A 19,770-nucleotide genomic window follows, 5' to 3' on the forward strand; every position below is an offset into this window, starting at 1 on the left:
ACTTTCGTATATAACACCCCCGCTCATATGTTCTCCATGAATGATCAGGATCAAATCATTTGTAGAACTTTACAACAATTGTAACATCTACAAAGCAGGCCATATTCGTAATATCTCTAGAGTAAGGTACCCAACCTTATCCATTTACTACGGACCATTTAGGTTATCACTTAAATACGATCTACCTGTATGTCTCCACATACATGTTTCAGCTAGAGAAGATAACCTTTGATGTTTGTGTTATTAGTTTTTTGGGTTAATAATACTAATATCAAATAAAATACCTTAGATTTTATTAAATAAATAAACTCTTTGTAAACTACAATTACAAACTACATAACCCACGAGATTAAGGACATCAACCCACCGACATCTTGAAGGTAGAATTGTGGTTGATGATAATCCTAACTTGGTTTCTGGTAATATTAAGTCTAATTTGCTTGAATTCATTGCATCTATGAATGGAAATGTTATTGTTCTTGGTTCTATTGAGATGGAAAAAGAAAATGTGCTTGTCCATGATGAGAATGATGTGCATGAATTTTTTGATAAAGTAATTGCTGAAACAATTGCCTCTATTCTATGATCCCTATAAGTAGTGGTTTTGAGAATCTAGCTGAGAATGTTGAAAGTAATGTTTCTCCTAAAACCATACAACCAACTGAAGAGGGTGTTAATTCTCCTCTTGAGACGATTGCCTTGAAAGATCAAGGAAATGTGAATGATAGTACAATAGATGGCTCAATGATTACTGAGAATGTTGAGTTTGTGAAGGATATTCTCTTATCTGATGTTGTCCCTAAATCTAGTTAACCAAATTGGGAAAGCCCCCAATTATGTCCGAGAGTTTGATTCTGATGAGGATATTCTTTTGTCTAAACTGGCTTCCATGAAAGCCCCAATTGGTTGGAATGAGCTCAAGATTACACAAAATAAACAAACTTTTGGGAATAGGTTTAGATGGCGTACGCTTTGTTGGAATATGGGGAACGGGTGGAATTGGCAAAACTACCCTCGCTAGAATCATTTACAAAAGTGTTGCCCATTTATTTGAAGGATGTTATTTTTTGGATAATGTCAAAGAAGCTTTAATGAAAGAAGGCTTAGCTTTATTAGAAGAAAAATTTCTAACAGGAGCTTTAATGAAAAGAAACATTGACATCCCAAATGTTGATGGAGCTACATTAATCAAGAGAAGAATAAGTAATATAAAAGCTCTAATTATTCTAGACGATGTCAATCATTTAAGCCAAGTTCAAGAGTTGGCCGGAGGTTCTGATTGGTTCGGTTCGGGAAGTAGAGTCATCGTTACGACGAGAGACGAATATCTCCTAATTTCACACGGAATCAAAAGAAGATACAAAGTTGAGGGGCTAAATGTTGAAGAAGCTCTTCAACTTTTTTCTCAAAGAGCATTTGGAACAAACTATCCAAAGAAAGACTATTTTGATCTCTCTATTCAAGTTGTGGAATATAGTGGAGATCTTCCCTTAGCAATTGAAGTTCTTGGATCTTCTCTACGTGATAAATCAATGGAAGTATGGGAAAATGCAGTGGAGAAATTAAAAGAAATTCGTGACAAGAAAATTCTGGAAATATTAAGGATTAGCTATGATTTGCTAGATAAGTCAGCAAGAAATATTTTTAGATCTTGCATGTTTTGTCAAAAAGAAAAGTAAACAACAAGCAATAGAAGTGCTTCACAGCTTTGGATTTCAAGCTATTATTGGACTTGAAATTTTGGAGGAAAAATCTCTTATTACTACTCCACATGAGAAGATACAAATGCATGATTTGATTCAAGAAATGGGTCAAGAAATTGTTCGTACAATGTTTCCGAACAACCCTGAAAAACGTAGTAGGTTGTGGCTTCGTAAGGATGTTAATCTTGCTCTAAGTCATGATCAGATAAGACTTTCAAGTTTTTTATTTTAGTCTCTATATTTTTATACTTGTTTTATCTATATTAGAATCTATTTGGATTGAATTTCCAAGTACATAAAACTACTTTTCTTGCATTTGAAAACATAATAATTTTTGTTGTCTAATATCACTGAAGTTTGCTATAAATGGACATAATTGAAGTTATGTTATCTAGACTATAAATGAACATACTTGAAGTTACATCTAAACTTAAGATGTGATTTATTTTTTCAAGTGTTTAAATATAAAAATAAGTCATTTTAAAAAAAAAATGAAATACCTGTCAATCACTTAAAATAGTTTTTGAAACATCTTCAAAGTATATTTTAAATAATTTTTATCAAAAGAGTTTAAATATTAGATTTTTTGGAAAAAATATTTTTTTCTTTATTTCAATCAAACAGACCCTTAAAGTGGCGGTCAAAAAGTGTAGTGACCTAAACTAAAATAAAAAAGGTAAAATTTTAGAACCAAAATATGATATTTGAACCATATTTTATGTACATGAGTTTTACAGGGAACAGAAGCTATTGAAGGAATAGTAATGGATTTAAGTGAGGAGAGAGAATCACAGTTGAATGCCAAGGCCTTTTCAGCAATGACTAACCTTAGAATGTTAAAAATAAACAATGTTTACCTTTGTGGTGAACTTGAATATCTCTCTCATAGTTGAGGTTCCTCAATTGGCATGGATACCACTTAAAAGTATTTACCACCAAATTTCCATCCCAAAAGCCTATTAGAACTTGAATTGCCCAACAGCTGCATTCACCATCTTTGGGAGGGTTCAAAGGTAAATTACAACTTTAGCCCAAAACTTCTATGGATGAATATGAATTTAAACATTTGACATGTCAATTATCATTAAATTATGTTCACTTTGGCAACGGTTTGAAGTGTATCGTTGCTCTTTCTTTACTATTTTATATATATAATCACGTGCATAGAGCTATTCTTTAGCTCTTCGACGAATTTCTTTGTACTTGATTCTGTTATCTATCGTATATTTTGTTTTTGAATGTGGGGCATGAAGAGGGTGCTACACATGTGTCAACCTAGTTCAGATATACCGATACACCATCTGATTCCTCTTATATATATCCAAGAGGTTTTTTTTTTTAAATAAAAAACCCTTGTCAACTGTTTTTTTTTGTTAATTCATTTTGTTTAAAGCATGTATTATTCAATTTCCAATTTTTTCTCATAATGTATTTTTGCAGACATTGGAAAAATTGAAGGCAATAAATCTTAGTGACTATCAGTTCATATCCAAGACACCTGATTTTTCTGGAGTTCCAAATCTAGAAAGATTGATTTTGAGTGGTTGTGCAAGACTCACTAGTCTTCATCAATCTCTAGGGACTTTAAAGCACCTAATTCAATTAGATCTTAGGAATTGCAAAGCTCTAACAGCTATTCCTTTCAATATTAGCTTAGAATCACTCCTTATTTTAACTTTTTCTGGCTGTTCAAACCTCAAAAATTTCCCAAAGATAGTTGGAAACACGAAAAACTTGATAGAGCTTCATTTAGATGGAACATCCATACAAGAATTTCATCCATCAATAGGAAACTTAACAGGACTTATCCTATTAAACCTAGAAAATTGCACAAATCTTCTAAAGCTTCCCGACAATATTGGTTCTTTAATTTCTTTAAAAACTCTCTCATTACATGGCTGCTCAAAACTTGAAAGAATTCCAGAGAGTTTAGGAACTATTTCTTGCTTAGAGAAACTTGATGTTACTAACACTTGTATAAATCAAGTTCCATTGTCCCTTCAACTTTTGACCAATCTGGAAATACTAGATTGTCAAAGGCTTTCTCGTAAATTCATCCATTCATTGTTCCCATATTGGAATTATTCATCATATTCATGTCAAGGATTGAAGTTGACATATTGTTTTTCTAGTTTTTGTTCAATGAGGAAATTGAATTTAAGTGATTGTAATTTAATGGATGGGGATATACCAAATAACCTTCCAAGCTTGCCTTCAGTTCAAATTCTATATCTAAGTGGAAATAATTTTAGTTTTCTTCCTAAAAGTATTGGCCATCTTGTGAACCTTAGAACTCTTATTTTGGTAAATTGTAAAAGGCTTCAAGAATTGCCAAAACTCCCACTTAGTGTGCGTAGTGTAGAAGCAAGGGATTGTGTTTCACTTAAAGAATATTACAATCAAGAAAAGCAAATGTCTTCAAGTTCAACACGTATGGCTGTTATAAGTTGCCCCATAACGGCTGAAGAACATAATTTCAAGATTGATAGAGTCAATTTGTCAAGTATTCATCTTCGGACAATGTTTCAAAGATACATTGAGGTACCATTTCTCTCTCTCTCTATCTCTCTCTCTTATATATATATATTATTTTAGGTTTAAATCTGTAGTGTGTCGTTGAGTTTTTACATTCATTCTATTTTGATATGTGGAATTTCTAAAATAGCTATTTTAATTCAAATAATTATGGTTCTTTGCTGTCATTTTGTAGTCAATTGTATATAGATGAATGAGATGACTTTCAATATATTGTTAAATGTTGTTTGCAATTTTCAATTAGTCCAGTGAGTTTTTCAGTATGACTTTTTGTAACATTTATAGGTTATGTAATTTTCTAGAAAGAACCATATGTTTAGAATCCCATATTGGAAAACGAAGGAGACCTCTCAATTTTTATAAGATAGATTGACGACTCCTCTCTGTACCAATTCGTTTTGAGATAGAACTTCATACTATCAAATATTACAATCTCCTAGGTCATTACTAAGATTCTCTATATTCTTCTATTATTGACACCTACAAATAGAGCTATTCTCTAGCCTTTTAAGCGAAAATAGAAAGTTCGACACAATTCTCTTTCCATTCTAAACTCTTGCCTATTTTTTCTTCATTTCCTCCAACAAATTGGATATCAATCTTATATTGAGCTCCTTCCCGTGAATGTGGATCTCTAGTACTAAACCACACAACTTGAGTTTTCTTCTTCTATCGCTCTATCATCCTTGCACATGATCATAAGTTAGAGACAACGCAAACCCTCCAAATGTCTACAGTTGTTGTATGATACTTTTCTTTTTTCTTGTAGGTATAAGTTCTCATAACTTGACTTTTGATTTCACTCGATAATCCTAATCACAATAACGGAGATTTTTTCCTATTGTATACTCAGTTTCTTCCTCTCTAAGAAAGCAGATAAAGCGATCCCAATTCTTCTCTCAGACGTTACATATATACACATGATCATCTTTTTATCTAGTCATCTTAAAACTTTGGTCTTATTTCCAATGTGAAATCATGTCATTCATCTATTAAAACAACTGACTATAAAATAACGATATGAAAATAATTATGAAAGTTTTTTTGAAGTCTATGGACAAAAAACAGACTTAGCGTTACTGAAGGTTCATAATTTGAATATATTTGAAAGTTCGTAAATTTAAACATAAACTTGATATCCACTATATATTCTTCCTTATTTTCTTGAATTTGCAGGTTCTTACATGGCAACAAGAAGAATATTTCTTCGCTATCCCTTACACTCAGCTCATTTCATGCTTTGACCGTAGAAAGCTTGGATCCTCAACCACGGTCCATTGTCATCAAAACACATATGAATCTGATGATAATGAGAGAATTGGGATCGCTTTATCTGCTTTCTTTCAAGTTGTAGAAAACCCTCAAAGCATTGGCCTTTCAGAAACAGTATTTTGTAACTTCATCATCAAACTAGAAACAGATGATTGTCCTTTGAAATCTCCTCTAATATTTGATAGAAATGAAGACAAATTACGCCCTCCACGAGGGCTTCTAGTGTTTTACATACCCTTTAGAAATATCAGTTATTGGCTGGATCAACCTTGTTGTGTTGATATCTCAATAATTCCTACAAATCCAATGGTAAAAGTGAAGGCTTGTGGGGTTTCTTTACTTTTCCAGCAAAATGGTGGGATTTTTATTGGAAAGATAATGAAGGGTCTTTTTGGATCTCCTGATTTTGTGCATAAATTCATGTTGGATCACATGTTAAATCGTCAAAACCATGTGGAGGTCTCTAGCTTGGTCGAAGGAGGAGCCAATGCAAGAAGTTATTGGCTAAATGCCTTGCATAGGTTTGTTTTAAAGTTTCTCTATCTAAATATTTGAATTTGGCTTTTAGTTAGAAAAAAAGATTACGTATTTGAATCTTATGTTGTTTGTCTAAATATAATGAAAGTAGAGAAGGAATAGAGTTCACAACTCCTACTTCACAATTCCCTAAGCCAAACACTCGAATGTATAACATGCATTTTGAAACTTACGGACTAGATGGAAACTAGACTCGAAAGTTAAGGATAAAAAGATATTTTTCTTCTTTTTCTTTCCCTTATTTGCCCTTATTTTATTTATTAGCTAGCCTCCTCCCTTTAGTCACACAATGCTCCACCATCACTTTGTAATTGTCAAATCAAAAGTTATTGAGAATTTTGAAAACATAGGAACTAGGTAGACAACTATTCAATGTTCAAAAATCAAATCTTTTGTTTTCTTTAATTTGTAGAAACCTAATTTAATTTGATTTCCAATTTTTTATGTCTTATCTCTGTTTGTGTTTGTTTTAGGACGGTGGGAACGTTACCACCAAAGCTTCAACCGAGTATACAATCCAATGATATCGAAGATGGTTCCTCTTCTAATGTGGCAATTGAACAAGTGTCGTCTCAAAATCACTCAACAATCATGTTGAAGATGAATCTCAAATTGGTGCTATGTAGAACTTTTGAGGTTTCATCTTTTCTTCCTAATCCGCTTTTCTTAGAATCCCCTATCTTAACTATTTGTTTCTTCGATTTCTAGTTTTTGAAAATTATGATTATATACATTATTTTTTTATATTATCTACTTTTTATGATGGTTAGATGTAAGTGTTAAACTGATATCATTTGTAGTTTTAACTGTTGGAAATAGGGTTTTTAACCTAGGGGCATTTATGTAATTATGTAAGACCCCTAGGGTTTCCTATTATCTATTTATACAGTGTGTCCCTGTGTATTTAGTATATTAGTTTTAAAAAAAAATAAGAAAAGACTTTATATCATGGTTTTTCTCCCTACATTAGGGTTTCCACATAATCTTTTTGTTCTTCTCTTCCCTATTCTCTATTTTTAACATGGTATCAGAGCACGGTGACGAAAACCTAGCTATTATGGAAGAGAATCAACTTCAATCCTCCTCTGTTGATAGGTCTTCAAGTTTTGACATGAAAACGGCAATTTGAGCAGCGGTAAAGGAATGTTTTCAGGATGCCTTACCAGAATTAATATCTGCCGTTCAGGTACAATCCTTGGAAAATCACCCTCAGCCGATCGGGTTTCACCATTCTGAAACAAGTCAAAATTCGATCGGAGCTGAAGCCGGCTGTGAGGAACCAACAATTCACGATCGAAGCTATCACAATCATGGCAGAGTCGACGACAGTCACGGCAGAGTCGGCAGTCTCGGACGTGAAGAATAGGCTGGCCGCGAGGAGATGTTGACCGTCGATCGACGCTAATAGGGCGAAGTGAATAGCATCGAAGGTGAGGAGCAGAGGAGTCGTGATGATCTGATTAGGGTTAGTAGCAGTCTGGAGCAAACCGGACTGGTTCGGGTTAAACCAAGGCAGACCAGCCAAACCCGGTATTTTGATTTTAATTCCAACCCGAACCGGTCCGACCCAAGGCTAGCCTGACCCGAGAATGCAGCTGTTAATTTCGACCCGAGATCCTTTATTTCGACCCGCGATCTAACCCACAGCTAGCCCGACCCGAGAGCTCATCTGTCTAGTTTTTTGTGCCAATCGATCCACTTCCAGTCCATCCAGCTCGACCCGGTAATCCGGTTTCCTTCAACAATCGACCCAATCGTTTTTTCACATCCAACAGCCGAGGTCTTGAACAGCCCAAGCAACCAGCACCAGTTCCAATCAATTGTGGTTCAGCTCATTATCCAGACGATGTGAGACAATGGTTGGCTTACCTGTAACAGCAGATTTCCTATTTGGATACGATGTTCGGTGCAAATCCTCAACCAGTTTATTTAGAAAATCCGGTAAACTCGTTACCTATAGTGCCTAATGTTTCCTACTTATCTTGTTCAACCAGGATCTATCGTCGGAGAAAAATTAAATGGTCAGAACTATTTTTCCTGGTCTCAATCTATCCGGATGGCCTTGGAAGGGCGTCACAAGTTTGAATATTTGATAGGGGAAATTCCAAAGTTGGCCCAGGTGATCCACAAGAACGAATTTAGAAAGGAGAAGATTTGTTGCTACGGTCTGTCTTGGTGAACAATATGAAACCCCAGATAGGAAGACTGCTATTATATACTGCAACAGCCAAGGATATCTGGGAGATAGCGCAAGATCTATATTTTAAACGACAGAATGCCTCTCGGCTATATACACTCCATAAACAGGTTCATGAATCTAAACAAGGGTCTATGGATATTACCTCTTATTTTAACAAACTGTTGAGGCTGTGGTAGGTAATGGACTTGTGTAGAGAAATTGTCTAGAATTGTCCATGGGATGGGGCCCAATATTTGAAGATTGATGAAGCAGATCGTGTTTATGTGTTTATGGCTGGATTAAATCCAAAGTTTGATGGGGTTTGTAGTCGGATCTTGGGCCAGCGCCCGATTCCTTCACTTCGAGAAGTCTGTTCTGAAATATAGCTGGAAGAAGATAGGTCGTGTGCCATGAATAACCACCTCAACTACTGATGCAGCCACTTTTGTTGCCAAGCCGTCCGATACTGATGGTGATAAGAAACCTCCTCTAGTTTATGAACATTGTAAAAAGCTTTGGCATACGAAGGATCAATGTTGGAAATTACACGGAAAGCCCTCAAATAGCAGGCGACGATAGTCTCATGAAAAATCTAATACTAGTCGTGCCCTAGCAAGTGATTCAGTAGATGACCAAACTCAGAAGTAATCTCTTGGTGACGGTAAACACAGCTCGAGTACAGTTGGGGTGAGTGCAATTGCATAGTCAGGTAATTTTCCTTCTTTTATCCTCATTAGTGTAAATGGTAAAAAACCATGGATTGTAGATTCAGGGGCTACTGATCATCTTACGAGTTCCTCAGAGTTATTTATGTCATATAATCCGAGTGCTGGTAATGAGAGGATTCGAATTGCAGACGGGTCTTTTGCCCCTGTTGTAGGAAAGGGCAATATCTCTCCGTTTCATGGTTTAATTCTACGTGATACCTTACATGTGCCTAAAATATCATATAATTTGTTATCTGTTAGTAAACTAACAAGAGATTTGAGGTGTAAGGCGATTTTCTTACCAGATTCAGTTTTATTTCAGGATCTAAAATCAGGGATGACGATTGGCACTGCCCGGCACAATAGGGGACTCTACTTCCTTTTTGACAAAGCTTCCTCTAGGAATGATCACGAATCTGGGTTTATGTCTTTAAATTTCTCTGTTTCTGAAAATGATGGTATGTTATGGCATTTTCGCTTAGGACATCCGAATTTTCAATATATGAAATATTTATTTCCTCATTTATTTCGTAATGGTAGTACTTCTTCTTTTAATTGTGATGTTTGTATTCGTGCCAAGCAACATCGTGTTTCTTTCTATTCTCAACCTTACAAACTCTCAGTCCTTTTTCTCTTGTTCATAGTGATATATGGGGTCCCTTATCGGTTACTACTTCCACTGGAAAACGGTGGTTTGTCACATTTATAGATGATCACACCCGTCTCACCTGGGTTTTCCTGCTCACTGATAAATCTGAAGTGTCCTCTGTTTTCCAATAGTTTTACACAACTTTCGAAACTCAATTCAAAACAAAGATTATGATTTTAAGAAGTGATAATGGGCGAGAATTCTTTAATGCCTCTTTTAGAGAATTTCTCGATTCTAAAGGTATTGTCCACCAGAGCTCATGTGCTAACACTCCGCAACAAAATGAAGTAGCTGAGCATAAAAATCGACATCTGGTTGAAGTAGCCCGATCTCTTATGTTATCCGCCACCCTTCTGTCATACCTCTAGGGAGATGCAGTTCTTACTACTCACCTCATTAATCGGATGCCCTCTCGTATTCTTAATCTTCATATCCCTTTAGAATTGTTTAAAGAGTCTTTTCCTACTACTCGGTTGATTTCTGATGTTTCTCTTTGGGTTTTTGGTTGTGTTGCTTTTGTTCACTCCCATGGTCCAAACCACACGAAATTTACTCCTCATGCTCAGAAGTGTTTCTTTGTTGGACATCCACTCCATCAACGTGGATATAAGTGCTATCACCCGTCATCTCAAAAATACTATGTCTCTATGGATGTCACCTTTCTCGAGGATCAATCGTTCTTCCCTGTTAGTCATCTTCAGAGGGAGAATATAAATGAAGAGACTAACTGGTCATCTTATACTATTCCTTTAGAGTCAGGGCCCATTCAAACCTTGTTTAAACCTAGTCCTGAACATGATAGTCTGGTTCTTCCTACCAATCAAGTTCCTTGGAAAACGTACTACAGGAAGAATCTCAGGAAGGAAGCAGTATCACCTGTTGAACCAGAACTGCCGGCTCCAGTGCAGGAGTCAGACCTATCATCAGGTCCAGGTACGTATATTGCTAATGATGTTGATTTATGTATGGAGAATGATGAAGGCAGGCATGACAAGGGGGAAGGGAGCATTGATACTAAGAGAGTGATAGAAAGGGAAACTGTAGAGGATGAAATGATTAAAGCTACAGAGGATGAAATGGTATGTGCTAATAATGATGTGGAAAATAACACTTAAGTTTCTGATACATAGATAGTAAAACATAGTGAGAAGCCTAAAGAGGTGAAAGGACGTGATGCATCACTTGATCTTCCTATAGCCCTGAAGAAAGGTACCCGTTCATGTACTAAATATCCTAAGCATAGTTACATGACATATAGTAATCTGACATCCGAGTTCAAGGCTTTTACTACTAACTTGGACACTGAGGTGGTTCCAGATAACATAAGTGTTGCATGAGAAAACCAGAATGGCGGTTTGCTGTTATGGAAGAAATAAGGGCTCTGGAAAAGAATAAAAGTTGAGAACCGGTGACTCTGCCTGAAAGGCACAAAACAGTAGGATGTAAATGGGTGTTTTCTATAAAGTACAAGTCATGGGACGATTGACCGATACAAGGCTAGACTTGTGCAAGAGGCTTTACCCAAACATATGAAGTGGATTATTATGAGACGTTTTCACCTGTGGCTAAAATTAACGCGATCCGAGTGCTTCTGTCGGTAGCTATGAATAAAGATTGGCCCCTATACCAGCTTGATGTTAAAAATGCATTTTTGAACGGGTAACTTGAGGAGGATGTCTATATGAGTCCCCCTCCTGGGTTCGAGAGTCAATTTAAAAATAACGTGTATAGATTTAGGAAATCACTATTCCTACTGTCTATTTATACAGTGTGTCCCTGTGTATTTAGTGTGTCAGTTTTAAAAACAAATAAGAAAAGACATTATATCATGGTTTTTCTCCCTACATTAGGGTTTCCACGTAATCTTGTTGTTCTTCTCTTCCCTATTCTCTATTTTTAACACTAACTAATGAAAGGGAAGTGAGAAAAATGGGAAGTGTGTGCATTTCATTCTAGAAAACTCTATATAAATACATATCTTAAATCTAAAAATAGATTCCACAATGTTAGCAACTAATCCCACTAATTTCACAAGAATAGGAACTTAGACTTGACTACAACTAAAAATAACTTCAACTATTTCTTAGAAACTAGGAATTGATTAGACCAACTCAAAAACTAATTTGCAGTTTTGAGTTACATGAGGCATCCAACTAGACTCATGTACACAGTCTCATCGGCAGGTTCCTCTCCATCATCCTTTTGCAACTTCTCCTTCTGAATCATTAGAGTGTTCACACTCTTACACTTCTCCATATTGAACCTCTTCAATATCTCTCTTGCATACTTCTTCTGAAAGAGGAGCATTTCATTCTGCCTTTGCTGAATCTCTATACCTAGGAAGTAATGCATTAGACTTAGATCAATCATCTCAAACACCTTCATCATTTCTTGCTTGAATATCTCTATCTGAACATCATCACTTCCTGTCACTGGCAATTCATCTACATAGAGGGATACAATCACAATTGTAGTATTTGATTTCTTCACATAGAGTGTGGATTCACTTAGACTCTTCACAAAACCCAAGTTCAGCAAGTGATCATCCATCTTACTGTACCATGCCCTAGGAGTTTGCTTCAACCCATAGAGAGCCTTCTTCAACAAATAAACTTTCTACTCTTGTCCTGGTATGATGAATCAGTCTGGTTACATAACATAGATCTCTTCTTCTAACACTCCATTTAGGAATGTTGACTTCACATCTAGCTGATACACCTTCCATCCATGTTGGGCTGACACAGCCAGTAGTAACCTGATTATGTCCATTCTTGCAACTGGTGCAAAAGTCTTAGAAAAAATCAATTCCCCAGACTTGTGTATACCCTTTTACCACTAACCTGGCCTTGAGCTTGTTCACAGAGCCATCTAGATTCAATTTGGTTTTGAAAACCCATTTGACTCCAATCACTTTCCTGTCTGTAGGCTTCTCCACCAGCTCCTGTGTATTGTTTTCCTCTATCATACTCAACTCTTTCTTCAATGCCTCAATCCACTACGTATCACTTTTAGCTTCTTCATATCCTATAAGCTCTAATGCAGCTACACTACTTCTTTCATACACCTCCCTCAATACATCATCAACTGCTTCTTTTGTCCAGTCCTACTCCTCATCCTCCAAAAACTGAACATCTCTGCTAATCACCATCTTCTCTGTGTAAGGTTGATAGATCTTATAGGCTTTGGACACCATACTATAGCCTACAAAGATTCCTGGTTCGGCCTTCTCACTCAACTTGTCACTCTTCACCTGTGGAACATAAAAAAAACACAAATAACCAAACACCTTAAAATTTGTTAGTTGAGGTTAGTATCAAACCAAGCTTCATATGCCATCTTCTTCTCCAATACCCTCGTAGGTAGTCTATACAATAGAAAGACTGCTATGTTTGCTGCTTCAGCCCAAAATTCCTTTGGCAAGTTTTTCTCATATAATAAGCATCTTATCATTTCCATAATACTCTATTCTTTCTTTCACTGACTTCATTTTGCTGTGGAGAATATGGAACAGTGAGTTGATGCTCTATCCCAGCTTCTTCACAGAAGGAATTGAACCTTTGCGATGTATATTCAGTCCCATTATCAGTTCTCACCATCTGAATCTTACAGCCACTTTGATTCTCAACCCATTTTTTGAACTTCAGAAACACTTCAGCTACTTTCCAACACATTCTGGTATAATCATCAATAAAGATAATAAAATACTTGCTACCATTTAGTGAGAGAGTTGGTTGAGGTCCACACAAGTCAATGTGGATGAGCTGCAACTTCTCAGTGATTTTCCATTGTGACTTCTTGAAAGGCAGCCTTGTTTGCTTCCCTGTTAAACAAGCTCTGCAATTTGTTTTCAGCTCCTCCAAAACTGGTACTCTTACTGTCATCTCATTCTTCTATAGATACTATAACCCTTTCTGATGAAAATGCCCCAACCTCTTGTGCCATAACTCAGTGTCATTTACTTTACACTTGAAAGCTATCTACTCCTTCTCGAGTGGATCCAACGAGAAGCTCTTATGCTGCATTTTTATTTTGAACAACTCATTCCCATTGGAATCAGAAATGAGGAACTTTCCATCTTCAAACAACACTTTGAATCCATTCTCTACTAATTGACCAACGCTTAACAAGTTTTGATCAATTTCAGGGACAAACAATACTTCAGTAATCAACTTGGTTCCAGCACTTCTTTATTGTCACTATGTCCTTCCCCTTTACTTCTAGATACTCACTGTTTCCTATCTTCACCCTTGACTTGAATGACTTGTCAAGGTCCTTGACCAACTCTTTGTCACTTTTCATGTGATTGGTACACCCATTATCAACCAACCAACAATCACATTGAGTGACTGATGAGAAACAAGTAGCCACAAAGAGTTGATCTTCTTCTTGCTGTACTACAACATGTACTCCTCTTTGCTATTGAGTTTTTGCTTCCTTACATAATCATTCAATGTGCCTCAATAAATGACATCTTCTACATTTCACATCTGGCCTTCTCCAGCATCTGAAATATAGATGATTCTGCTTCCCACAATGCTTGCATGTACTACCAGCATCTTTTGCAGCAGACTCTAAGCTACTGCTGCCAGTTCCATTCTTCCTTTTCCCCTTCTTCTCTCTATCACCTTCTCCCTATTGCACTCTTGCTTTCAACGCCCTCTCAATGCTTCCTTCTTATCTCATCAACCTCCTTTGCTCTTGTGCTTGCAAAGCACTAACCACTTCTATCACCTTGAGTTTCGAGAGGTCTTTAGTATTTTATAAGGAAGCAATGGTTGCTTCATATCTCTCAGATACTAAAACTAGAATCTTTTGAATCAATCTATTGTCAGATAAATTGGTTCCTAATGCTCTTTCCTTGTTAGCAATCCCAATCAACTTATCTGAGTACTCATTAATGGACTCAGAATCCTTCATTTTCATTCTCTTGAATTCTCGCATCAAGTTCAACACTTTCATGCCTTTAAACCTCTCATCACCTTCATACTCACTTTTGAGGAACTCCCAGATCTCCTTTATTGACTTCAAGGCCATAATTCTATTGAATATGGCAAGAGACACAACTATATATAGGCAAGCTCGAGCTTTTGTCTTCCTGGTGACCCTCTCCTTGTGAGTCTTGTTCTGATGTATTGTTGGGTTATCAGGAAGTGGAACAATCTCATAGTCTTGTTTAATTGCTTCCCAATAATTACAACCCTCCATGTAGGCTTGCATTCTGATAGCCCATGCTTGGTAGTTTTCACTATAAAACACAAGTGGAGCCAATGAAGAAAGACTGTTTGATCCTAATTCCATCTCTAACAACTCTCACAAATGTATTACTCAGTTTCTCTCGGAGATATTTCATTGATTCTCACTCATAGATCCCTTAAGAATTAAGGCCTATGATACCACTATGTTCTAACTAACGAGAGGGAAATGAGAAAAATGGGAAGTGTGTGCATTTCATTCTAGAAAACTCTATATAAATACGTATCTTAAATCTAAAAATAGATTCCACAATGTTAGCAACTAATCCTACTAACTCCACAAGAATAGGAACTTAGACTTGACTACAACTAAAAAAAATTTCAACTATTTCCAAGAAATTAGGAATTGACTAGACCAACTCAAAAACTAATTTGCAGTTTTGAGTTACTAACATTATTAGATGGATGATGATGGTTTACAAACTGACATTATATTGTGTGTCATCGTAAGGTACGATGATGGATGATCTTTGATGGCAATTCTGAACTACAATCAAAACTTGCAATATCATATAAGTATGATGAAGGTTGTTTATGATGACAGTTTCTAACCGACATCATATCCTCTGTTACCGTAGGCATACAATGATGGTTGTCTATGATATTGTCAATTTAGTAACATTGTATAGATAATAGACGATAGTTATGAACTAACATTGATTCTAATTCAAGTTTTTTTATTTAGATGACGTTTAGTTGTTAATTCTGCCTAGTACAATGTTAGTGTAGAACTGACATCACATCTACTATAACATGTAACAAATATAGTAACAACATTAAATCTGCACAAAATTAATTTTGCATAACCTTATAGTATATATGTTTTAAGAATCAAATTTTTATGTCTTGAGAATACTAGAGAAGAGATATATTGGTTCTCCTCTATCTAGAATAACATGTTATACTTTTGCCCCTAAGTATTGAACTTAATTTTCATTTGATTCTAAGGAAAAATTAAAACATTTGTATTACAATAAATATGAAAACAAAAACTCGGAGGCAGAAATGTAACATTTTGATGAAATAAAAACTATAATCTAGAAATGATATTCAAATAACATTTTACATAATATTCTACCAAATATATACTCTCTTTTTTTTCAGGAATTGAAGCTTAATGGTGAATACTACTTTTTTCCTCGAGTGGAAATTTCCAAAAGGTTGTTCTCTCTTCAAGTTAAGCAGCCTCTAGTGACAATAGAGGTTCCTCCAAATTTGCATAAAAACAAGAAATGGATGGGCTTGGCATTTTTTGCCATATTTGCTAGTGATATCAAGTCCAATATTTCACAATCTTTCCAATATCAATTGGAATTTATACCCATTAGGACGTCCATCAGTTATTCGTTTGCATGACGGAGCCTTCAATAATGACTCTCATCAATTATGGGTTTGCTATGAGCCTCGTGAAGTTTACCCTTATAGGTTAAATAAATGGAGGCGTCTTCGTGTTTCTTTTCTACCAAATTGCACTCAAACAAAGGTAATGTTAGAATGCTTTAAATCTAACCTGCAACGTTTAAGTTATTTACGCATTTGTTGTCTTTATATTATTTATGTTTATGATTCTACGGCTTGAAGTGTACTATATAAACTCTCTAATCTAGAGATATCGTATTCAATAATCTGTGTAATTCTTTGATTATCGATTCTGACAGATAATTTTATGTGGTGCACGTCTTTTTTACAAGGAAGGTTTGGATGAGTTTGTACATACTATTATTATATTGTATTGGATTCCTCCATAAACCTTCATGAGTTTTACGATGGAGTGTTTTTACAAGATATGTTGAGTTTGATAAGGTCACAAAAATATGATCCGGACATAGAGGAGGAAGAGGAAGACGAAGACAAAGACGAGGATTTGATGGAAACTAGAAGAGGAAATTATGCTTCCACATCTAGTAGTTCTCTTGTAACAACAACAAAAAGTCTTGATGATAGCAATGATTATTACTTTGAGCTCAAGAAATGCCTTCACGTTTTCTTCCAAAGGAGTTTACAGGTTCTCTCTCTATCTCTCTCATGCATTTTAATTTTTGAGCAAATTGCAAACAACAATCCAAAAGTATGGTGATAGTTGTAATTACACATTTGAAAAATTTTCCATTACAAAATTATCACGATATAATTTGGAGTTCTAAATGATAAAAATTTAACCTTTAAACTTATACAATTATTATAATTTTTACAATTATGTAAGTTTGAAGGTCTAACTTTAACACTTGTGTAAGTTTGAGAGTTCAATTTTTGCAAATGAAAGTTTGAGAGTTCAATGTTTGCAGCTGTCACCATACTTTAGAGATGGCTTTTATAATTGCCCTTAATTTTTCATAGGGAAGGATGTAGCATTTTTAGTGTCATTAAAATTTAATTTTTTTATAAAAATATTTCATGATTAATTAATTGGCATCATAGTAATGTAATCTTTATTTTTTTTTTTTCTGGCTAAACTAATATTTAGTTTTCATCTTTTTGTTTTCACCATTTATGTATTCATTTGCTTTTTCAACTATTGTTGTCATAGAATAGTATAGGAAAGAAACAAGAGAGGAGATCTAATAACAATTGAACATGGCAACCTAATGATTTGGGATTATTGAGGCCAATGGCTAGTACATTAAAAGGCTGTGATATCTTTCCTTCAAACAATCCACATGAGATAGTAGATTAAAAGGCTAAGATCATCTCTGCATATATTGATGTTATGAGGGCAAACAAAGTCTATCATTGATTAAGAGAATGGAGAAACTCGTGAAATAAATACATAAGAACAACTATATTCATTGGTATAAGATCATTTAAGTGGTTCCAAAAGCTCAAGAATGGAAATTTAGGCAAAAAATGGACAATATCATATACAATTATGTTCCTAGTCACGATGATGGAAAATTGACAAATAAATTTAAATCATAGTTTAACGTTGAAATAAATCATTTATATAGAGTCGTAGAGGTGAGTGTTTTCCTGATATCAAATTGTTTTATTACTTGAAAATGATGTTGATTGAGAGATCACTCTAGTGTGTCTTTCTATTATCGTTGGATATGAATTTGAAAATCAATTATGCGTGAGCATTAGTAATGAAAGATTGCCTTTTTATTAGCTACCTTGGGTCTACATTATTGTCACTAGGTAACTTTTTAATTTCAAGTTCCTTGTGTCTAGTGAAAATGGCTTTATTAGTATTGAAACTTAGCAATAAAGAAGTTCTAGAAATAGCTCACAAAATGGAGTCCCAATCAAACTTTTTCCAACACTCCCAAGGCTCAAAATTTTTCCCAACTCACAATAAGCATCATAAATCTTTTTAAAACTAATTTTAGCATTCACTTCTCACAATGGTAAAACTAAAAAATATCGAATCACCTGGGGCCACGTTGGAACCATTGGAACAATAAAGACTGAATTGATAAACATATGAAGTTTTTAGGGACTAAAACATATATTTAGCCAAACTATAAACTAAGCTACACTTTTTTTCTATTGCTTAATGTCCATAAATATCAGGCAGTCATTTATGGTATATTTGGAATAAGATGTATATCTCACGATCATGTTAATTCTCTATTCATAGAATCGATTGACATTGTATTTGATTTTATCATACGAGGACATGACGTTCCACAGTTATTTTCCCGACAACCAGAGAGCAATAGAGCAAGTATTCAACTTCCCCCGACATTATATACAAACAATGATTGGATTGGGTTTGTCATTTGCACACTTGTATACATCAACAAAAATCCAACCAAGATCTTCAACAACCTTGGTTCAAAAATGCCTCATGACCTTATGTGCCAATTTGAAATTGAGCAAGGCCTTCTAAAAACCACTTCACATTCACACTACAATGGAGAATAAATGGTTGTGGTTGGACGAAAGACAATTTATTTGGTTGTACTATACGCCACGAATAATATTTGGTAACATCTTGCGTCATTGCTCTTATATTCGTGCTATTGTTGAAGCTGATAGTCCTGAATTGGCAGTTCGTCGTTGTGGAATTTATCCGGTACATAATCAAGATAGGGAAAAGATTGATCAAATTTTAATAGAATCGATATCAGGAAGAAGCATATAAATCTATATAACCATAACTTTGTTATAAATTTTCAATTGAAAAAGAAAAATATCGAGATGTTATAAACTTTGGTTTGTGATTCTTATGATATGCAAAATAATATCAAACTCTACTATAACTATTGAATATTTATGTTTTCATTTGATTGAAATAAACAAAGCACTCAGCCATAAAAAATAAAAAATGACAAAATATATATGTTTTAGCCTACCTTTGTCTTACCTAATTCAAGAGTAATTGATATGACCATTTTTTTTTTAAAGGTTGAAAGTTAGGATCTTAGGAGTTCATCTATCTGCCTAGCTTTGGTAGATTTTCTCCAATGCAACCCACAAAAAAGATGTTCAGTTCTTAAACGAATGAGCTGTGAATATAGAATTTTTTTCTTCTTTAATTTCACTCTTTATCTTCTAGTTCACCTTAAAGCATTTCTAGTAAACTAAGGAAAGACTCTGAAAAGAGCTGAATTCCAGGCGGTTTTTCTTTTGGGCAGCTGTTCATCGTTAGATCTCGCCAATACAGCCCCCCATAGTTTTCGTTATCGGATGAGCAGGGCTAAGTAAAAAGAGCTTATTTATTCGTCGATAAATAGCCTGAACTTCAACCTATTACATCAATTCCTTTTAACAATAGGCAGGCCAATAAACCGCTCTGCTTGTCGGAGATAAGGTCAGTGGCAATAAGCCTCCTACCTTCTAGTCCCTACTAGTTCGCTATGTTAGGTAGTTTCTCCTTCCCTTGAGCCTAGTGCCCCAAAATAATGAATCAGACTACATGGAACCATCTTCTTTTCTTTCTGTCGGCAAGAGCTTTCCCAGAGATTCTCATAGATGGGATGATTCTATTCTTCCT

General features: G+C 35.2%; 1 protein-coding gene across 1 annotated transcript; it reads left to right on the forward strand.

Annotated features, from left to right (window-relative positions):
- The first annotated feature begins 905 nt into the window (after positions 1-905).
- Positions 906-18,942, forward strand: LOC150035351 (uncharacterized). The gene is given in 14 exon segments (XM_090314763.1): positions 906-1,630; positions 1,632-1,921; positions 2,433-2,588; positions 2,591-2,625; positions 2,627-2,716; positions 3,144-4,244; positions 5,415-6,031; positions 6,521-6,683; positions 15,939-16,150; positions 16,152-16,317; positions 16,493-16,556; positions 16,559-16,902; positions 18,288-18,662; positions 18,664-18,942. Coding segments are annotated over 14 exon segments (4,587 nt in total). The 5' UTR covers positions 906-911; the 3' UTR covers positions 18,919-18,942.
- Positions 18,943-19,770: the final 828 nt, after the last annotated feature.

The sequence above is a fragment of the Benincasa hispida genome, chromosome 6, assembly GCF_027475165.1.
Source record: "Benincasa hispida cultivar pf3 chromosome 6, pf3_genome.v1.1, whole genome shotgun sequence".
NCBI classification, from domain to species: Eukaryota; Viridiplantae; Streptophyta; class Magnoliopsida; order Cucurbitales; family Cucurbitaceae; genus Benincasa; species Benincasa hispida.